Genomic DNA, 19,107 nt, shown 5'->3' on the forward strand with positions numbered 1-19,107 from the left:
ATTAACCACTTGAATGCCAAACAGTTTTCCCGCCCAAAATTCAGTACAGATATTTTCACATTTCGTAAAATTGTCACTAAATGTCATCATTATTTTGAACTATACAGACAATTTCAGTTATTGGTTTTCGTTTTTGATCAAAGATTGTCAATGTTTATCAACTTTTCATGTCGGGAAGACTATAGAAAATCATGTCACGGTTCTATACGGTCCCAAAGAATTTACAATGGCGCCGAGAGGGGTAAGATAAAATAATATTTAAACAATATTTTGTTTCAAAAGTTCTACTTAATTATACTAGATTTGGATATATGATAGTCTTTTTTATGTAAATACATTATTTCGTGTGAAATAAACAGTATTTTCCATTATCTACTAAAAATTCATGATAATCAGAATTACCCATATTATCCTAAACTATTATTTCACTATATGTCACCGAACGATATTTTCGGATATGACAAATCTTTTCCCCACCGGAACCTATGTTAAATTACTCTAACCACAAAATATTAATGAAAAATATGACCAATTGGGATTTGTAAGAAAAAACTTGTAATACCTAAATTCTTGCAAAATTAATGTAATGTCAATTTAGGGAACTATATCGTATTAGGCCACACACAAAATGTTTTGTTGCCCTCAGCGACCGACCGAAAAATATGAAATATGGGGTCGCGGTTTTTTTAAAGGCCCGAATATTAAAAAACTCACTATTTTAAGCAGTAAAAAAGTGTTTCCTCTAAAAATTAACGATCCCCGGCCGGACCGTTGTTTTATCCCCAGGGTTCCTGGAGCGATAAGCGACTTTGAACCTTCGGTTGATCTGTATTTCTCTGACATGTTCCGAATACTATGAAGTCTTAAGAGCAAACACGTCTTTTGCATTTCAGGCCATTTTGACATTTGCGATTCGACGGATAGTTGGTGCACAATATTAAAAATATCGCCGCACCAAGTATTTTCTTAAGTAAATAAAAACAATATTTTGAATCAAAAACAATACGTTTGTTGTAGTAAATATAATTTTTAATACATGAAATGCACAACATTTTATTGAATTTACAAAACGTGACATATTATATTAAAACTCTCATCCGCTTACATCACAAACAAAAAGACGACTTTTGCACGTTGTTTTAGCGCTGTCAGTATGCTCACTTCCGGGTTTGTCATCGTGTATACGTACATATGTACAGCGATAGCGAACATGGCGAACATCTTGTATGCGTGACAGCAAAAGCTGGATCAACTATTGAATTTTAAATTAAGTTTTAAAAAAAAATCCGATCGATCGACCCAATTTTTCAATTTTCCATTTTGAGAGCATCATAAGTTTGTTTTTGTTGCCTTATGGAGGTATATCTGTTTATACTTCCATGATCGTATCATTTGTATCTTCAGAGCTGGGGACTACCATGACATATGTCACGTGACATGCCGAGTCACAGAATATTATGTCTAAACGTGTACTATTTTTTTCTGAGGTAAAAAAAAATCATCTCATGACAATTAGGTTTCCAAGAGCCTTTGCTAGTGGACTATTTCAGTGATCTTGCGTGGCATGGTAAACCGTGTGGCGTGATATGCAACTCCATTCGAAACCTTCATGGTTCGCAGAAAGGTCACATGACTCAATCGATCAGTGTCACATGACATCATAAAATGGCTGAATGTCTGACTGATTTGTTATTAGTGTAGGCACATTTATCCGAGAATTGTATTTCGGAGATATTTTAAAATATACTAGACTGTAATTTACATATTCTCTAGGATGTAGCCGATGACTTGCTGTAAAATTTTAAAACGCTAACTTCTTCCAAATCTCTCACGGCGACGACGTTTATCTTGTCTCAATCATCTTCGGTTCGGTATCTATTCACCTGGCTTTGTGCCCGCCTTTACGGAAGCCAAACAAAGCTAACTGCAAGTGACCTGCCAGTTGAATGTATTGTACATATATGTTATAACGAACGTGACTTTCTGGAAGACAATTTGTCCCTGCTTATTGGAAGCAGTGTTAAACGGTGAACCGGAATGAGTACTTACTATGAGCCCGTCAGTGACGATGTCGAGAAACCGTTATTTGGGGAACAGAGACCAAAGGTAAAACATATTATTACGTGTTGTACTATTTTCTATAAATATGATATGTTATGTTACGAGATTGATGTTAATTGTGATGTGTATGTCATATCAAGCCAGTTACTGGTATGAGTTGTGTTGCTTCATGCATGGTTTTAGCTCTGTGTACAGGTCTCTGGATGTAGAGAGCACTGCCTTGCATGTACCACGCTTAGTACTGTATTATACATGTACAATATATGAAATGATACCACATCTTGCCATACTTGTATTTAAGTAATATTTATTTAATCATATTCTTATTATAAAAAAAAGTACTGTACTAGTATTCACTTTTGTGTTATTTTATCCACGGTGTACAAAGGTCGTGACGGGTGGGGTGAGGCACGCTGATGAGGACAAAGCTATTGTTATTTTATACTCGCATGTGACATGTGTATATAATTGTTTAGTACAATTTGTAGAATGAAAAATATATTAGTATTACCAAATTAGTAGAATATATATTTTTTTGAATTACACTGTTATCTTAAGAACCATTCACTGAATATTAATGAAACTTGACACATAGATGCCCTGGGACAATGCGCAGACTTGGTTATTTTGTTGTTGAAATTTATGGATATTTAAATAATAAATATGTGCATATCAAGTTCCATTCATCACATTTCAATTAAACTTTGTACATAGATTGCTATGGTAATCTTTAGGCATGTTTAGTTAAAATGATGAAATCTGTAATTTTATTAGTATCATCCAACTTCAGGAGCCAATCAGTGATTGGCTTTACAGTTAATAGTTTGGGTTTCAAACATATTGGATGTTTTGTAGGTTCTTTGGATAATGAGGCATTCATATGCATGGGATTTTTTCATGCAGGAATGCCAAATTTTGTTGAATTTCATTGGTGGATGAATTAAAGTTACCCCAACAGTCAGCTTGGCTGCGACAGATTGGGATTTCTTCAATGTTTTGTAAGAATCAACAAGACATGAATGTCATAGTCACTTAATTATAAAATACTCATGTTAAAATAATACATGGAACATATGCAAACAATTGATTAATATGTACTCTATATGGGTACAACTCGTCATAAAGTGATTTCCCTTAATTAATCTGATAACTGAAAACTTTCATTGACCCAGGTCCAAGTGCAACCAAACTATGTTCCATGCATGCATTCATAAATCTGAGTAAACCTTGATGTATCTTTAATAACAGCTTGACTTCTTTGTTAATTCAGGTCATTGTATATTACCAGGACCTGGGTTTGTTTCATTATCACCACTATAATTCCCATCAAAATGTAGCCCTGACCACCCCTCTACATTTTCTACTGAGATTCGTAATGGTACTACCTATCTGTCACTGATTCAGATCAAGGTCATGACCAGGTCATGACATCACTAAAAACCCTAGCATTACTAGTTCAGTTGCTCTGTCTGCGCAGTAGGGAGAGGTAATTTTGGATGAAAATCTTGAAAAAGACTCACATAGGATTTTCAGATCTGGAAAAAAAAATTATGTGCATATTCGGCAGAGACTTGTTCATCAACCTGCCAAGTTTCAAAGATATCTGCTGCAGAATTGTTAGAGACGTCACAGACGAAAAATTTAAATAAGAATTTATAGTCCGCCAGTGACTAAAAAGACATGTTTCATAACTAGCAATGATTAGCAAAGATTCAAGATGGCCACCCTACATAGTAAATATTATAAATTTATTGCATTTATTTTATTTCTTGTACTCAAGTTGACTGGGTTTAATCCACATCAACACACCATCTTGATTGATGACTGTTAAAAGTGATGTCGCTGTTCAAAATTAATCTGGAAAATGTCAGTTTACACTTTGTCATGAGATTCCTTTATTTTAAATATTTTTAAAAACTTACTGTGCTATGGCTTTGACAAGTTATTTGAATGGCATGAAAATTTAGTAGATCTTAATTTGTATTTACTATGAGAGTAAAACATTTTATTTATTTTGCAGAAAAGACATTTTTGCTTTTTTTGTATGAAGTTATTTTCACTAATTTTTGATGAATTGAATAAAAGATATGGGAAAAAAAGTATTTTCACTGAATTTTATTTCCATTGATTCATCCATTCAGCAGAAATAAATTCCATGTGAAAATAAAGTACTTTACAGTATAAGACATGTGGAATGTACAAAGACTTATTCATTGTAACTCAGACAACCAAAAAACAGCCTGGCAACACAGCATTTTTTATTGAAGTAATGTGTGCCAAGTTTGTTAAGGTTATCAGTTTCCAAATCTAGTAAACGTTGCAGAGCAACAAGATTATCATTAAATCTCACAAAATAATGCAAGATTTATTCATATTCCAAGCATCTATCTCGATACAACGTGAGACATAGTTGTTAGTAAACCACACCATTGAGGTAATAAGTAATTCTTATTACCTCAATGACCACACCAAACTTCTAAAATGGCATTTACGGAAGAATTTAGCAAATCTGATAGTTACGAACAATGTGTATATCGCGTAACATAAAGTCGAACGGGACAAAAATAACACACCCCGTTTTTACCTCTAACTGGATTACGCTGATAAGCTGAGAGATATGTATGTGACACTAGCTATCCCATGTATTGGCACCCCTGAACACAAAAACTAAACTGTTCACACACAAAGTGGTATGATCACTTGAAACGCTGCGACATGCCATTCCTGAAAAAATGTTGGAAACCTTTGCAAAAATCTGCAACAGCGAGAAATATTGTTTCAAAGTTGCTCATTATATATTCAAAAATTATTTGAGGTATATACTAGGACATTCAGTTACTTACACAGCTGCAAAGGTCAAAATGTCCTGAACACAAGGCACAAGATTACATCCAACCTGCTGAAATAGAATTATTGGTATACAAAATAATTACTCCACATAACTTGTATTTAAGTATATAATTGAAAAATATATTGTATTTATTTGTAGAATTTCAGCAACAATTCTACTAATTTTCTCCAGCAATTATTATACTTAGAACTAGCCCTTTTACTAAACATAAAATGTATGGAGAGACATTAATAAACATATTAAATAATAAAAACGATCACATAATTAAAGACGTTTCAAAACACATTTATACTTGCTTTATGCTTAGGGAGCAAAAAATCAAACAATAACTTCAGTACCAGCTGCCTCAAACCCCCCCCCCCCCCCACAAAACACAGATTTACATTTATTTACATTATATTACAATTATTCATTTATCTCTTATTCTGAGATATGTATTTATTTCATTAATTTACAGTATTTTTAGTATTTCCTTTGATTTTCATTTTTTTTATTATTACATGTTTTTGACTTTATTGTATTTTATGTCAAGATCTCAAATGGGATACGATAGCAATAAAGAATTACTTACTTACTTACTTACATTTTTGTTTTATAGGAACGTGTTATAAACCTTGTGGTTGGTGCTGTAACAGCGACATTAGTTGGGGTAAGTCTGTACTACTGCAGTTTTCAACTGTTAGCAGTACTTATGGAAAACACAAGTAGAACTAAAAATAATATCTTATTATGTCTAACATATTCTCTGTTTCCGTTACAGATTACATTGGTCAGTGCTTTTGTATTTCCTGGCTGGCCGCCCCATGGAATGAGTGTGTATTTTGCTATATGTATAGTACTTATATGCGCATCTAATTTGGTTATGGTATGTATATCTTGCAATGGTCTTTTGAAATGAGCAACCCTTTCATGAATGGCATAAAGCATTGTCTAACATTTAATGCAGAAGTGACACCAATCTGATAACAAATCAATCATAATGGTAGAGGCTTTGATAAAATGTACCGTAATATTTATTCATTAAAGCCAAAAAATGATCTGTTTTTTGCGATCCTTGATTCAAAAGGCACTGTTCACAGATAGATGCCTAAATACTGTAAAATAAAAAAAAAACAGGTCTATAAACAAATCAGTATACACTTCATCATATAATACAAATTGTTCTATTGTATTACAGATTTACTGGTATCGCCAAGGAGATGTGGATCCTAAATTTAGAACTTTAATATTTTACAATGCATTTACAATAGTTCTTATATGTGTGTGTGCTAATCTTTATTTTCATGGTGTCAAATAACTGGATATATGGATCCTCAGAACAAACATTATTATATGTATACATAGTATTGAATTTGCCAGGATGAGAGCATTCAGCTGTAATTATTGGCAGTAGAGGAATATATTTTATTGAAACTGGTGGCTTTATTATCAACAATAATTATGGGAATTAGTATTGTTTTTATGAATCACTCCTGTTTCTATCGAAAAATTATTAATATTTATCTGATAGTTATTCCACAAATAAGGTCACAGTTTTTTTGGACAGAGTTATTAGAATCATACTGTGATACGATGCATATTTACAGTGGAATAATTACGAGGATGAGAAACAATACTGATCACAGGAATTTCAAATCAAGTTTCTTAACTTCTCATCTTCACTGTGCTATACATATGAGAAGTTATATAACAAACTAACAATGGAATAATTTTGAGGCAAAAAAATACTCTCATTAAAATATTCACACAACAGCCATTGTTGTTGGATAACAAGGATACTAACATGAACAAAAAAACCATCATTTAGAACTTTTCACAAGTTTATATTATTTTCTAATGAATGCTTTGTGGCAAATGTACCACTTTAATACTTAAATCTTGTTTTTGAAATATATTTATTTTGTCTATATCTGGACATAACTATGGTAATGGAGATTATAGTTAGTACTACACCAGTTTTTAAAAAACTGCAGTGCATGTATTAGTTTTTTAGATGACCTGATACAGCAATTTCACTGCCATGTTTCTCTCCTACGAATTTTGGGGTTTTACCAGGTTGTTTCTAATTATTTAGTTTTGGATAGACAGAATTTGATATCACTTATTAGCTGTTTTTGATTCATAGAAATATTTTGCAAGATTTCCTTGTTTTTTGAAATTTGACATGTACGCATGTTATTGTATTTCACAACCAACGTCAGAATAGCATAACAATTTTCCATTTTATTTTTGATGCCAACTTTAGGAAAGCTTTATGTGCATGCTTCAATTGTGCTACCCTAGCTTCCTCAGTTTGTTTCCCCCATTGTGCTACCCTAGCTTCCTCAGTTTGTTTCCCCCATTGTGCTACCCTAGCTTCCTCAGTTTGTTTCCCCCATTGTGCTACCCTAGCTTCCTCAGTTTGTTTCCCCCATTGTGCTACCCTAGCTTCCTCAGTTTGTTTCCCCCATTGTGCTACCCCAGCTTCCTCAGTTTGTTTCCCCCATTGTGCTACCCTAGCTTCCTCAGTTTGTTTCCCCCATTGTGCTACCCCAGCTTCCTCAGTTTGTTTCCCCCATTGTGCTACCCCAGCTTCCTCAGTTTGTTTCCCCCATTGTGCTACCCCAGCTTCCTCAGTTTGTTTCCCCCATTGTGCTACCCCAGCTTCCTCAGTTTGTTTCCCCCATTGTGCTACCCCAGCTTCCTCAGTTTGTTTCCCCCATTGTGCTACCCTAGCTTCCTCAGTTTGTTTCCCCCATTGTGCTACCCTAGCTTCCTCAGTTTGTTTCCCCCATTGTGCTACCCCAGCTTCCTCAGTTTGTTTCCCCCATTGTGCTACCCCAGCTTCCTCAGTTTGTTTCCCCCATTGTGCTACCCCAGCTTCCTCAGTTTGTTTCCCCCATTGTGCTACCCTAGCTTCCTCAGTTTGTTTCCCCCATTGTGCTACCCCAGCTTCCTCAGTTTGTTTCCCCCATTGTGCTACCCTAGCTTCCTCAGTTTGTTTCCCCCATTGTGCTACCCCAGCTTCCTCAGTTTGTTTCCCCCATTGTGCTACCCCAGCTTCCTCAGTTTGTTTCCCCCATTGTGCTACCCCAGCTTCCTCAGTTTGTTTCCCCCATTGTGCTACCCCAGCTTCCTCAGTTTGTTTCCCCCATTGTGCTACCCCAGCTTCCTCAGTTTGTTTCCCCCATTGTGCTACCCTAGCTTCCTCAGTTTGTTTCCCCCATTGTGCTACCCTAGCTTCCTCAGTTTGTTTCCCCCATTGTGCTACCCTAGCTTCCTCAGTTTGTTTCCCCCATTGTGCTACCCCAGCTTCCTCAGTTTGTTTCCCCCATTGTGCTACCCTAGCTTCCTCAGTTTGTTTCCGCCATTGTGCTACCCCAGCTTCCTCAGTTTGTTTCCCCCATTCACTACACTAACTTGTGTACTGCATGTGTCTTGCAGACTTCACACCATACGCTGTATTCTCCTAAGTCAAACGTTTATAATATTGGTGAGTGGTTCAATCATCTGTTTGTATCCTTCTATAAAGCAAATTATTTAAACCGATCACCTCTATTACCCAGTAATTCAATTTCTCAGTCCCTGTTAAGTTTGGTTTAAACATGTTTTACTGTATTTATACGCATAAACCACTCCTTTGATATTGCCCAGACATAGCTTGTAAGCATGATTGCATTTTAATGTTTAGTTCGTTCCAGCTAACACACTGTGAATTTCCTGAAACTTTCCTAAATTATATGTTGTGATTAGATAATTTAAATTCTCTTGGGTTACTGGATTTTGTATATGAATTATGAATTGTATGCTTTTTACCAATTTACCAATCTAAATATCTAAGTAATTTTTTGCTTGTTTTTCGGTCAGGGTTCATTAATGATAGAATCTTAGGATTATTTGTGAATATGATTATGTAAAATTTGCTGTAACAAAATGCTGACATATCAAATGGTGCTTGTGTGGATTGTTTATATTTTACCATGGTTTCCATAAATACATGTTGTTTGAAGCATTAAATTATTCACTCATTACAGTGAATGGTCTAGCCTCTGTGTCTTTTTAAGTTTAAAAACATTAACTAAATATTTTCACAATTGTGATATATCAACTTGACATGCTTGCATGCAAGGATGTGTCCCACAATACAGAATATGTTGTCCATTCCAACATGTTCAGATGTGTTTTTTGTTATCAGGTACAACATTATTTATTTTAACAACGTGAATAATGAAAGATATGCTGATTGTGTATTGTTTTCTTTATCCTATACCTATCAAGTACGTCACTCACATTATACGAGTGTCACGGTATTCAGATGGATTTCAGTGTCACCTGCATTCTGCATGGAATTACTCACATAGTCATTTTATGGACGTATCTCTGTAAAATGTATGAATGCAAGTTTGCAATCTTCAGTGAATAGCAATGTTTCACCACCAATGATCACTTACTGAATGAATGGAGAATGCTAGCATAAACCTTTATACATAATATATTATATATTATATGAAAAGAGTTGGTTGAAGTAAGCATTGATTTCATTCAGAGAGAGTCAAGTAGGTGGATCACTAACCATCAAAAGAATAAATGAATGAAGGTAGTTATGTTGAGCAATTGTCTGCAAGTTCACAGGTCACATGCTGAAACTACTTCATCTGTCAGTATAAATTCAGAACAGCACCTAAAAGAAGCTTGGCTGAATTGGTTACAACTAAATCACCAAATACTCAATGTCTGAGTCATCAGCATTCAACTGTTATTTCTGGTTCTGCTGTATATAGCTGACTCCTCTGTGTAGCTGGACAATTCTCAGCCAACACTAGCTTCTCACATCTCCTGTGTACCTAGACAATTCTCTGCCAACACTAGCTCCTCACATCCCCTATGTGGCTGGACAGTTCTCTGCCAACACTAGCTCCTCACATCCCTTGTGTAGCTGGAAAATTCTCTGCCAACACTAGCTCCTCGCATCCCCTGTGTAGCTGGACATTTCTCTGCCAGCACTAGCTCCACACATACCCTGTGTAGCTGGACATTTCTCTGCCAGCACTAGCTCCACACATCCCATGTGTAGCTGGACAATTCTCTGCCAACACTAGCTCCTCGCATCCCCTGTGTAGCTGGACATTTCTCTGCCAGCACTGGCTCCTCACACCCCCTGTGTAGCTGGACAATTCTCTGCCAACACTAGCTGCTCACATCCTCTGTGTAGCTGGACAATTATCTGCCAAAACTAGCTCCTCACATCCCCTGTGTAGCTGGACATTTCTCTGCCAGCACTGGCTCCTCACATCCCCTGTGTAGCTGGACAATTCTCTGCCAACACTAGCTCCTCGCATCTCCTGTGTAGCTGGACATTTCTCTGCCAGCACTGGCTCCTCACACCCCCTGTGTAGCTGGACAATTCTCTGCCAACACTAGCTGCTCACATCCTCTGTGTAGCTGGACAATTATCTGCCAACACTAGCTCCTCACACCCCCTGTGTAGCTGGACAATTCTCTGCCAACACTAGCTCCTCACATCTCCTGTGTAACTGGACAATTCTCTGTCAACACTAGCTCCTCACATCTCCTGTGTAGCTGGACAATTCTCTGCCAACACTAGCTCCTCACATCTCCTGTGTAGCTGGACAATTCTCTGCCAGCACTAGCTCCTCACATCTCCTGTGTAGCTGGACAATTCTCTGCCAACACTAGCTCCTCACATCTCCTGTGTAGCTGGACAATTCTCTGCCAACACTAGCTCCTCACATCCCCTGTGTTACTGGACAATTCTCTGCCAACACACTTCATATTGTTAGCTTTCATATCCTTAGCTTTGGTAATCTAGGCCCCTGGGGACACAGACACCACTGTGACTGAAATTTGTTCAACATCATTACAATCCTGGTCACAATATTGGCTTATCCCCTGCTTGATACCTGAAGGATACTGCTTACCGCATTAGTGGATGAGGTGTCATAAGGCAAGTACCACTTCTGCCTCAATGGACAATGGTACCTATCTGCCCATTACAAATGAACCCCATTAAAATATGCACTATGTAGACATACATTGTATATTACAGTTCTGTTAACATTGTGGGGCCAGGTCCTGGTAGGTTTAGTCATCTGTTCTAGGTACAAATTAAGTCACAGATGGATTTCTAGCAGTATTAAATCTATCCCACTGAACACTTGCATTCAGCTCAAGATGGTTACATCTCAGTTCATGGTGTCGAGTCAAATACTGTTCTGGTGGATTTAGATCTAAGGGTATTTATGATTGATCAGATAGTGTACAAATTCAAAGTATTGTACATGTTTACCAAATCTGCATGACTGTGGTGTCAGGGGTGATTTCATGTATCTGTACAGTGATGGCCTTTCCACTATCAATCATAGTTACCTGGTCAAGCGTCTGGACTTTCTCTGTCCGTTCTGGTGTCACTGGGATTTGTAATCAACAAAAGGAAGTCGTAACTACAACACATACATCATTTGATGTATCTGGGGGATGGAAATAGCAGCAGTGGTCCGTCCCTTGATCAGAGAAACATAACACATGTGAACTCAGTCATCCATAATGCATCACTTAAATGAGGGGACTTCTGAATAGTGGGTTTGATATCACACACTGTTCTGTGTCTAAGACTATTTCATTGTTTTGGACTCACAAGCATCTTTATATACATATATGAAGCTCACAGGGCAAGTTTTTCAACAACTCAGACAAACAGACAGTATTCAAAGGAAATTACTGTAGTGGACCGTACATTCCCAAGTATCTGGTGGTTTGGGAACCCATGGCCTTCATGTCTGGCAGTGTCATTTAATGGACTTTCAGGCCCAGGATCTTTGTGACTCCACAAAATAATTATCACATTAACTGCAAGTTTCTCTCATACAGAAAGATTTTGTTTAGAACCAACAATGCGACAGCCATGTCTTGCCTCACTGCTTCTCAGTGCCATTGTAATCAAGATTTCGATCTGATGTTTGAAGCAGGGTATCATTCTCAAGTGCAGACATAACAGGGGGCATTTATACACACACTGGATCAGCATTGTTCAAGCTTTGATCTGTGTACCCAACTCTGTACAATTGATGGCAAAGATAGGTGTATGTGATTCGAACCATTTGTGACTTCTGTACTATGCGACAAATACAGGTAAGAAAGTGTCACCTATGATTATGATTATTTGATTAACAACATATTAAGGAGTTTGGTGGCCATAACTTTCAACAAAAAATTGACATTCCAATAGTAACTAATTGTGTTCGTTTGCTACCTGATTCATTTCTTTACTCAAATAAGACATGTAAAAATAAGAAACATGTAAAAATAATAAAAGCCACAAGATGGCAGAATTATTCAATTTTATCTTCAGGTATATTGATATATTCCATCAACAATCCTTCCATCAATAATTATTTTTCAATGATATATCCAATTGGAATCACAGACGTAATTTTGACGTCTTCCTTAAATTTGACTCTAAGGATTTTTTTCCACCAGGCTGTATGACAAGAGAGATTACCATCAATATCCCCCCCCCCATCTTTGTAGCAATATCTCTCTTTCTCCTGCACATGGTGTTACATTTCCCAGCTTCTTCGATGTACTAAAACTTGGACTTATGTTGACTGTGCAAAACGTCATAGACTTCTGTGTTTCAAGCTGCTAAGTCATTTTTTTTAAGAGAACGTATCTAGATAGAATAATTCAATATAGAACCTGTATATATCATGAACTGGTGACAACATTTGCCAAATCACCAAGACAGAAGGTCTCTGATTGTTTTAACATCATCATTGGCTACTCAGATTGATATATGGTGGGTACTGCCGGTAGGGCAGGATATGTGTTTACTTTTTAGACAACACCCAATATAACTTCTTTGTATATACTGTTCTTTTGTACATTATTTTGTATGTATGATTCAAGACTGATTATTTCATGTCGTGTAGCACATTAATTTCTGTAAGCATTGTCCTATATGTGTGTGTAAATGTACTTTGTCCCATGTATATTGTTATTTTATGTCCATTGTACCCTGGGAGAAACTTAGCAAAATGAAACATTTTGATGGGCGAATGGATAAGAATAAGAGCCTATCTAGCCAGATATTTTACTCGTTGTAATACGACTCCGTCCGTGGTCTAAATATGACGATAATTGAATAATGTAACATGTCACGTCCCTTCTCAGAAACTAATCTGATTCGGCAGAACACGTACTTACCCCCCTGACACTCATTAGACGTACAAACTTTTAAGTAAGCTAATACTGTGACTACAGTTCCACCGGGAGTGTTTTATATAAATGCATGTGCACTTTAATCATTCACATCATACCTCACCATATGTTATGTTTTTGGTAAATAGGGGTGATTTTCACTAACATGGTTCACGGCCAGTATTTCATGAATCCAGCGAATATGTTTTTTTTTAATATACCGTTGCTTTGTCACTAATACTCGATTTATATTTTATCAAACAGACATAATACACAATGTTTGTAAATTGATTGCAAATAAACATTGCAACAGGAGTATTCAAAGTGACAACCATTCTTGGTAGTGGTGAAGGGCAACGTTATTCAAAGACTATTAATTATTGCACCAGCTTCGCATAAAACATGATATCATGTTTCAACCGAATCTTGAGTGGAGCAATTGATGTCACCATGACCTGATGTTATGTTGTTATTCCCTGTGATTACCAGATAATGATGGGCATGTTACTGTTGCCCTGAAGGCATTAAATCAAATGAGAGGCGTGTAATATAGCAATTCCTATATTCTGTCTCTGGAGAGCCATATGTCTAGCTTATGGTTATCAAACATTCAAGCCGGTTTGATCTGGTTCCGAGGGTATCAGCGCGATTCACATACACACACAAGCTAGGCCAAATACACCGCACATAACAATATAGCAAGAAGCACTGACATATCCATTCATTAATCTAAGCTCAATATCGTATAAGGATTCCAAGAAAATACAATGGACAGATAACAATAACATTATGCATGGAACAATTACATTTACACACACAGAGACATGTCAGTATGTACAGTACTATAGGAATTAATGTGTTAGCTAAACGAGATGAAATGAACAATCAGTATTAAAACCAAGAAGTGATATTAGCTGTATCTGACAGTTTTTTATTTATTTATTTACTTATTGACTCTTACACAATCCCCGGAGGGAAAGAAAATGGTCACAAAGTACAAGGAGAAAAATATATAAAAACACAATATACTAAATAACAAATACAATCACTAAATTACTAAATAATACAAAATCTCTAAATTACTAACTAATATAAAATTACTAAATTGACAGCAGGCATTAAGATGTCAAGTAACACCCTGCTTCCTGACTTCGAAGCTTTTACTTGTGAACTGTGCTACTGGTATAATAACCTTTTCATTCTGTAACAATTCCATGAATTTTTTTCTCTGCAGGTTTATTTTCAAATGCTGGGATCATATCCTTAGCTTTATTGAACAGTTTGGTACGCAACTCATTATATTTGTTGCATTCCATCAGAAATTGCATTTCATCCTCAATTAGACCTTTGTTACACATGTCACAAACCCTGTTGTTTAATGGGATTTTTTTATGACGACCCATTTCAATTTTGAGACTATGGTCACTAAGACGGAATTTGGTAAGCATACTACGCAGTTCAAAGTTTTTTAGCTTGACTAAATATGGCTCAAGTTTTAAATCTGATTTGATTAGCCGATATGTTCTTAGTTTGTTTTTCTCATTTGCTTTGGTGCGGTTATCATTATAGACCTCACCTTTCCATCTTGTTAGAAATAAATCCTTGATGCCTAAATCAATTTGTTTCATTTGTGCAGAGGTTAATTTATCACAGTTGTTAACTGAATGATATAGTTGGATATTGTTTAATAATGATGTTACTTCTCGATACCATTTACTTTTAATGTTTTGGTTAACCACAAAAGCTTCCTTGAGTAACGCATTATTAGAATTCATGGCCCGACTGTTTTTTTTATAAATACGTATAGGGGGTATCTGCCTAACTCGCTATACATGGCCATAATTGGTGTGTGTTGTGACACCCCTAGTAGATACCGACAATAACTTAATTGAACGTCTTCACAAGGTGATTTAGTGGAGAACTCATCACCCGAACATCACAACCATAAATGAGGATAGGTCTGATGAGTTTATCAAAAAGGGAAATTGAAACTTTTATACTTATGTTTTGAATTGAGCCAAGCTTTGCTTTCATTGAAAACAGAGCTTTTTGAACCTTACGTTTAAGGTTTTTTAGGCTATCCTTAAACCTACCATTGGCACTAATGACTAGTCCCAGATAGTTATAAGATTTAACTGTATCAAGTTCGATACCTTCAAGAAAAAATGTATCATTATTCAAACGTCTGTTTGATTTATTGAAAATTAAAATTTTGGTTTTGTCAGTGTTTGACAGAGAGCTTCCACGTTTTAGCATACAATGCCAAACTATCAAGACATGTCTGTAATCCCTGTTTAGTTTTAGAAAGTATCACAATATCATCGGCATATAGTAGACAGCTGACAAACGAGTTTTCTAAATAAGGAGGATCACAGGTACTAGGATTGAAAATAGTGGGCAGGTCATTTATAAAAAGATTGAAGAGAGTTGGACTAAGATTTCATCCCTGTTTAACACCAATATTGGACTGAAATTGTTTTGTTAAGCCTTCTTTACATTTAACTTTATATTTTACTTTACTGTACATGTTTTTGATAGTTTTTTTGACAGTATAACTCTTCGTGCTTCAGTACGCAAGGCTCGTACTCCAACAGTTTGGTAGAAAACAGACCAATGATGTCAAATTCGATGTACAGGGCAGAAGAATCTGTAAATAAGCCACGAAGAAAATAAATAGCAATGCTTCCAATTACATTATTATCAATGTACCTCTGATATTATATATATGTAATATAATTATTGAATGTAATCGACTAATAGCTAATAATTTTCCAAAATGGGAATATTTTTTCACTTGTGACAAACTGTAAGCGACACGGACAACTTACTTCAATAATTTGCATGTATAGCTAGGAGATGCCATGCAATTAAAGCAGTGCCAATTTAGTGGAAAAAAAACATTACTGATGAATTGACACATTATTTAGTATTGCATAGTAATTGAGATTAATTACATTGCACCATACAGCATTACGATGAATATGTTCACGCAGGAAAACACACCAACTTACACTATAGCCACTCACCACATGGTGAATACAGAATGGTCTTGAATGTTTCATCACTTATATATTATACATGGTTATATATTGGTTTACGTTTTACGAACAAACTGATTGTGAATGTATCGGAAAATATTATGATAATGTTTTCATCAGCTCATGCATGTATCAGGGGGAAATTCTTCTCCACGGGGTTCTTCACACGTGTCAGGGGGGAATCTCGTCTCGTCTCTATATCGCGTCCCCTCGAGGTGCGGGATCGGGAAGTCACTTAAGCTTTACAGTCAAATAAGACACACACAACAAAATACGTTTCAACTCTCGTCTTAGTCGATCAGTCGAGCACTCTATAAGACACAGCGCCATGGGGAAAAAATCCCCAAGACTATCGCAAGGTTGACCCAAGACTCTCTTAGACTGCGTCAACACTCGCCCCAAGGCTCTCCAGGACTACACTCTCAACTGCGTCTATCGTGGAGTACTCCCCAAGACCAACTAAAACAACTTTATTCATTTTCAAAACTCTAACCAATTACAAAACAGTAAAAAGACTCTTGGGCGTAACCTTCAATCATAAAGCCAATCACACTAAGTACTGAATAGTCATATCTTTTGATTAATCGTTCACTACATTAATAATTACGGATACCAACTGTCAGAAATCGTAGTCAGAATAGCGACGGTTATCTCGTAATTAGTTCCAAATCACTGAGCCAAGTTCCGTCCAAAACTTCAAATAGGCCTAAACGATGACCGACATAACACAGCAATTTGCTAATAATCAGCTAATTAAGTCGGTCAACAGATACGCGAAAACTAATTCATGATACATTTGAACTATTTCTTGGTTAGACTTGTCCATTTATATGATACTATCCTATATGTTATGCATCATTGGTGTAGTAAGACACAGGTACAACACTATAGACATACATATGCCGGTACCTACACAATTATAAATCCGAATGAGCGATGTAATTGTCAAAAAAAAAGATTTTAACCAAACAATACAAACATATTTTATACACGAATTATGAAATTAATACAGTAGACAGTAAGTCAGCACATGAGCTGTGCTTTACTGGGGCAAGCCTCTGATATTGGGAATATCATACCTACACATCGTGGTTAAACAGGCTGATTTGTCACAGGTAAATGCGAATTATAATAATACACGTGATTGGTTTTTTTCATCCACACTTTATTGTAATTTAACTCAAGATTCTATAAAGGATACGATATCAATAACATTTATTGTCAGCTGCCCATATACCACATACTTTCAAAAAGCAACAATGGTACTGTTTTAGAAACCACGCTTGTTGATAGCAATATGAAGATACCCTTAATGTTGTTTCAATACAATCGTCACCCGTGGGAATCATGACAACGCCCATGATGGGTGTCCGTACGAGCGATATGACAATTGTATTATTTAGTATTAAACAGGGACTGTGGTTCAGAATTCGTCATCAATTATATTTCTATATTCGGGATATGTTCAAAGTTATGAATGTAACTATTACAAAACATTTGTAATTGTATGTTAACGCACCGAAATGTGCACTCTTTGTCTCCCACTCCATTGACCTTTATCAGTCAGCTAGCTCACTTCCACCCTTGATTATGTAACTCGTATTTACTTTATAGATCACTCCCCAGTTTGTGCTATTTTAGTTAGTATCCCATGAACCATCATGTGTTTACATTTTGCCATCTTAGCCAATCACGTTAGTGCATCCACGGCGTCCCTTAGTCTTGGCTACTCTCATCTCATCATTCAGTTCCTGCTTTCATACAGTGAGCATCGTTCAAGTTTTCAGCTACAAATTTGCACTCTTTTCCCTTGTCACCACTCAACAAATTCGCCATGGGTAAAGCTGCACGAAAGAAGACTAGTACATCCAGTAACTCCGGCGCTGCTCGACGACCTGGCAGGCCACGCCGTAATATCCAGCCGCCCGCACGTTTCACGGAGCAAACCTCGACGCAAAACCAACAACAAGCCGCTGTCCAACAGATCGTCGAGCAAACAGATTCCTTGGCCGCAACATCTGAGTCATCTTTACAGAGTATGCCAAGAAACTTCACCGAGTTAACGAACATGATTCGCATGCACTCCCAGGCCGCCGTTGCCGAGTTCCAAGCCTCCGTATCCAAAGAACCAAACAGCGCTGAACCAATCGCAACTCCACCAACAAGCATTCCAGTTTTCACCATTCCCGATGACCCAGCTCAAAATCAACTTTCGCCAGCATCCACCGCCGGCAACGCAACGTACAGTTTAAACACACCCGCCGATCACAATGTCAACACAGCTATTCAGCCATTTTCAGTCAACGGTACAAACGCGCATGCGCAATTCCCAACGCAACCAACAAACAATCATACAACTTCCGCTTTCCTCAACTCCGCATCGAACCAGTCTGCGTTCCAAAACAACCACAGATCTAACCTGGTAAACAACGCAAATGGGATTTTCACGAACCAAACGCCATGGCAGACATCACCGTTCAACATACCCAACCTCGCCGTACCTCCAGAGCATTACAACCTACCATTTATCGAACAAGCCACACTAAATGCAGTCAGCACCCCAGGTAAATACATTGACCTTTCCGATTTTCACCCCGACGTAACCTTGCCGAACTCTGTAACTACAAATCGTAGCTACATCTCTTTCGACCCATCAGTCCCTTCAGCCGCCTGTCTCACGACCCAATCAAAGAAAAAAGAAATCGACACTTTTGAATCATGGATTGAATGCTACCTTGCATACGCAGCCTACCGTTCATTCTACTTCCCGGAAGACGCCATTCCCTTGATGAACTATGCTAGACTTCTTGCCCCACGGGCAGCGACCTACAAGCCAGAAGCGTGGTTAACATATGATAAACAATTTCGATTGGACGCTGGTAAACACCATGGCTCATCTACCCGGTCGTGGAGCTCTCCAAATACATTCCTGGACCACAAGAATTTCCAACAAAAACCACA

General features: G+C 37.0%; 1 protein-coding gene across 1 annotated transcript; it reads left to right on the top strand.

The window, feature by feature from the left end:
* Positions 1-1,669: 1,669 nt before the first annotated feature.
* On the top strand, positions 1,670-6,350 carry LOC100372685 (transmembrane protein 243-like). The gene is made up of 4 exons (XM_002738640.4): positions 1,670-2,106; positions 5,511-5,561; positions 5,673-5,777; positions 6,090-6,350. The coding sequence occupies exons 1-4, from the start codon at positions 2,038-2,040 to the stop codon at positions 6,207-6,209; spliced, it is 345 nt and encodes a 114-aa protein (XP_002738686.1). The 5' UTR covers positions 1,670-2,037; the 3' UTR covers positions 6,210-6,350.
* The last annotated feature ends 12,757 nt before the right edge of the window (positions 6,351-19,107 follow it).

This window comes from Saccoglossus kowalevskii, chromosome 3 (genome assembly GCF_978046115.1).
Source record: "Saccoglossus kowalevskii chromosome 3, keSacKowa6.1, whole genome shotgun sequence".
Lineage (NCBI taxonomy): Eukaryota > Metazoa > Hemichordata > Enteropneusta > Harrimaniidae > Saccoglossus > Saccoglossus kowalevskii.

Coding starts and splice junctions, on each gene's coding strand:
- LOC100372685 (XM_002738640.4), top strand. CDS start 2,038: ATGAGTACTTACTATGAGCCCGTCAGTGACGATGTCGAGAAACCGTTA. Junction 5,562..5,672: donor TAACAGCGACATTAGTTGGG/GTAAGTCTGTAC, acceptor TTTCCGTTACAG/ATTACATTGGTCAGTGCTTT. Junction 5,778..6,089: donor GCGCATCTAATTTGGTTATG/GTATGTATATCT, acceptor ATTGTATTACAG/ATTTACTGGTATCGCCAAGG.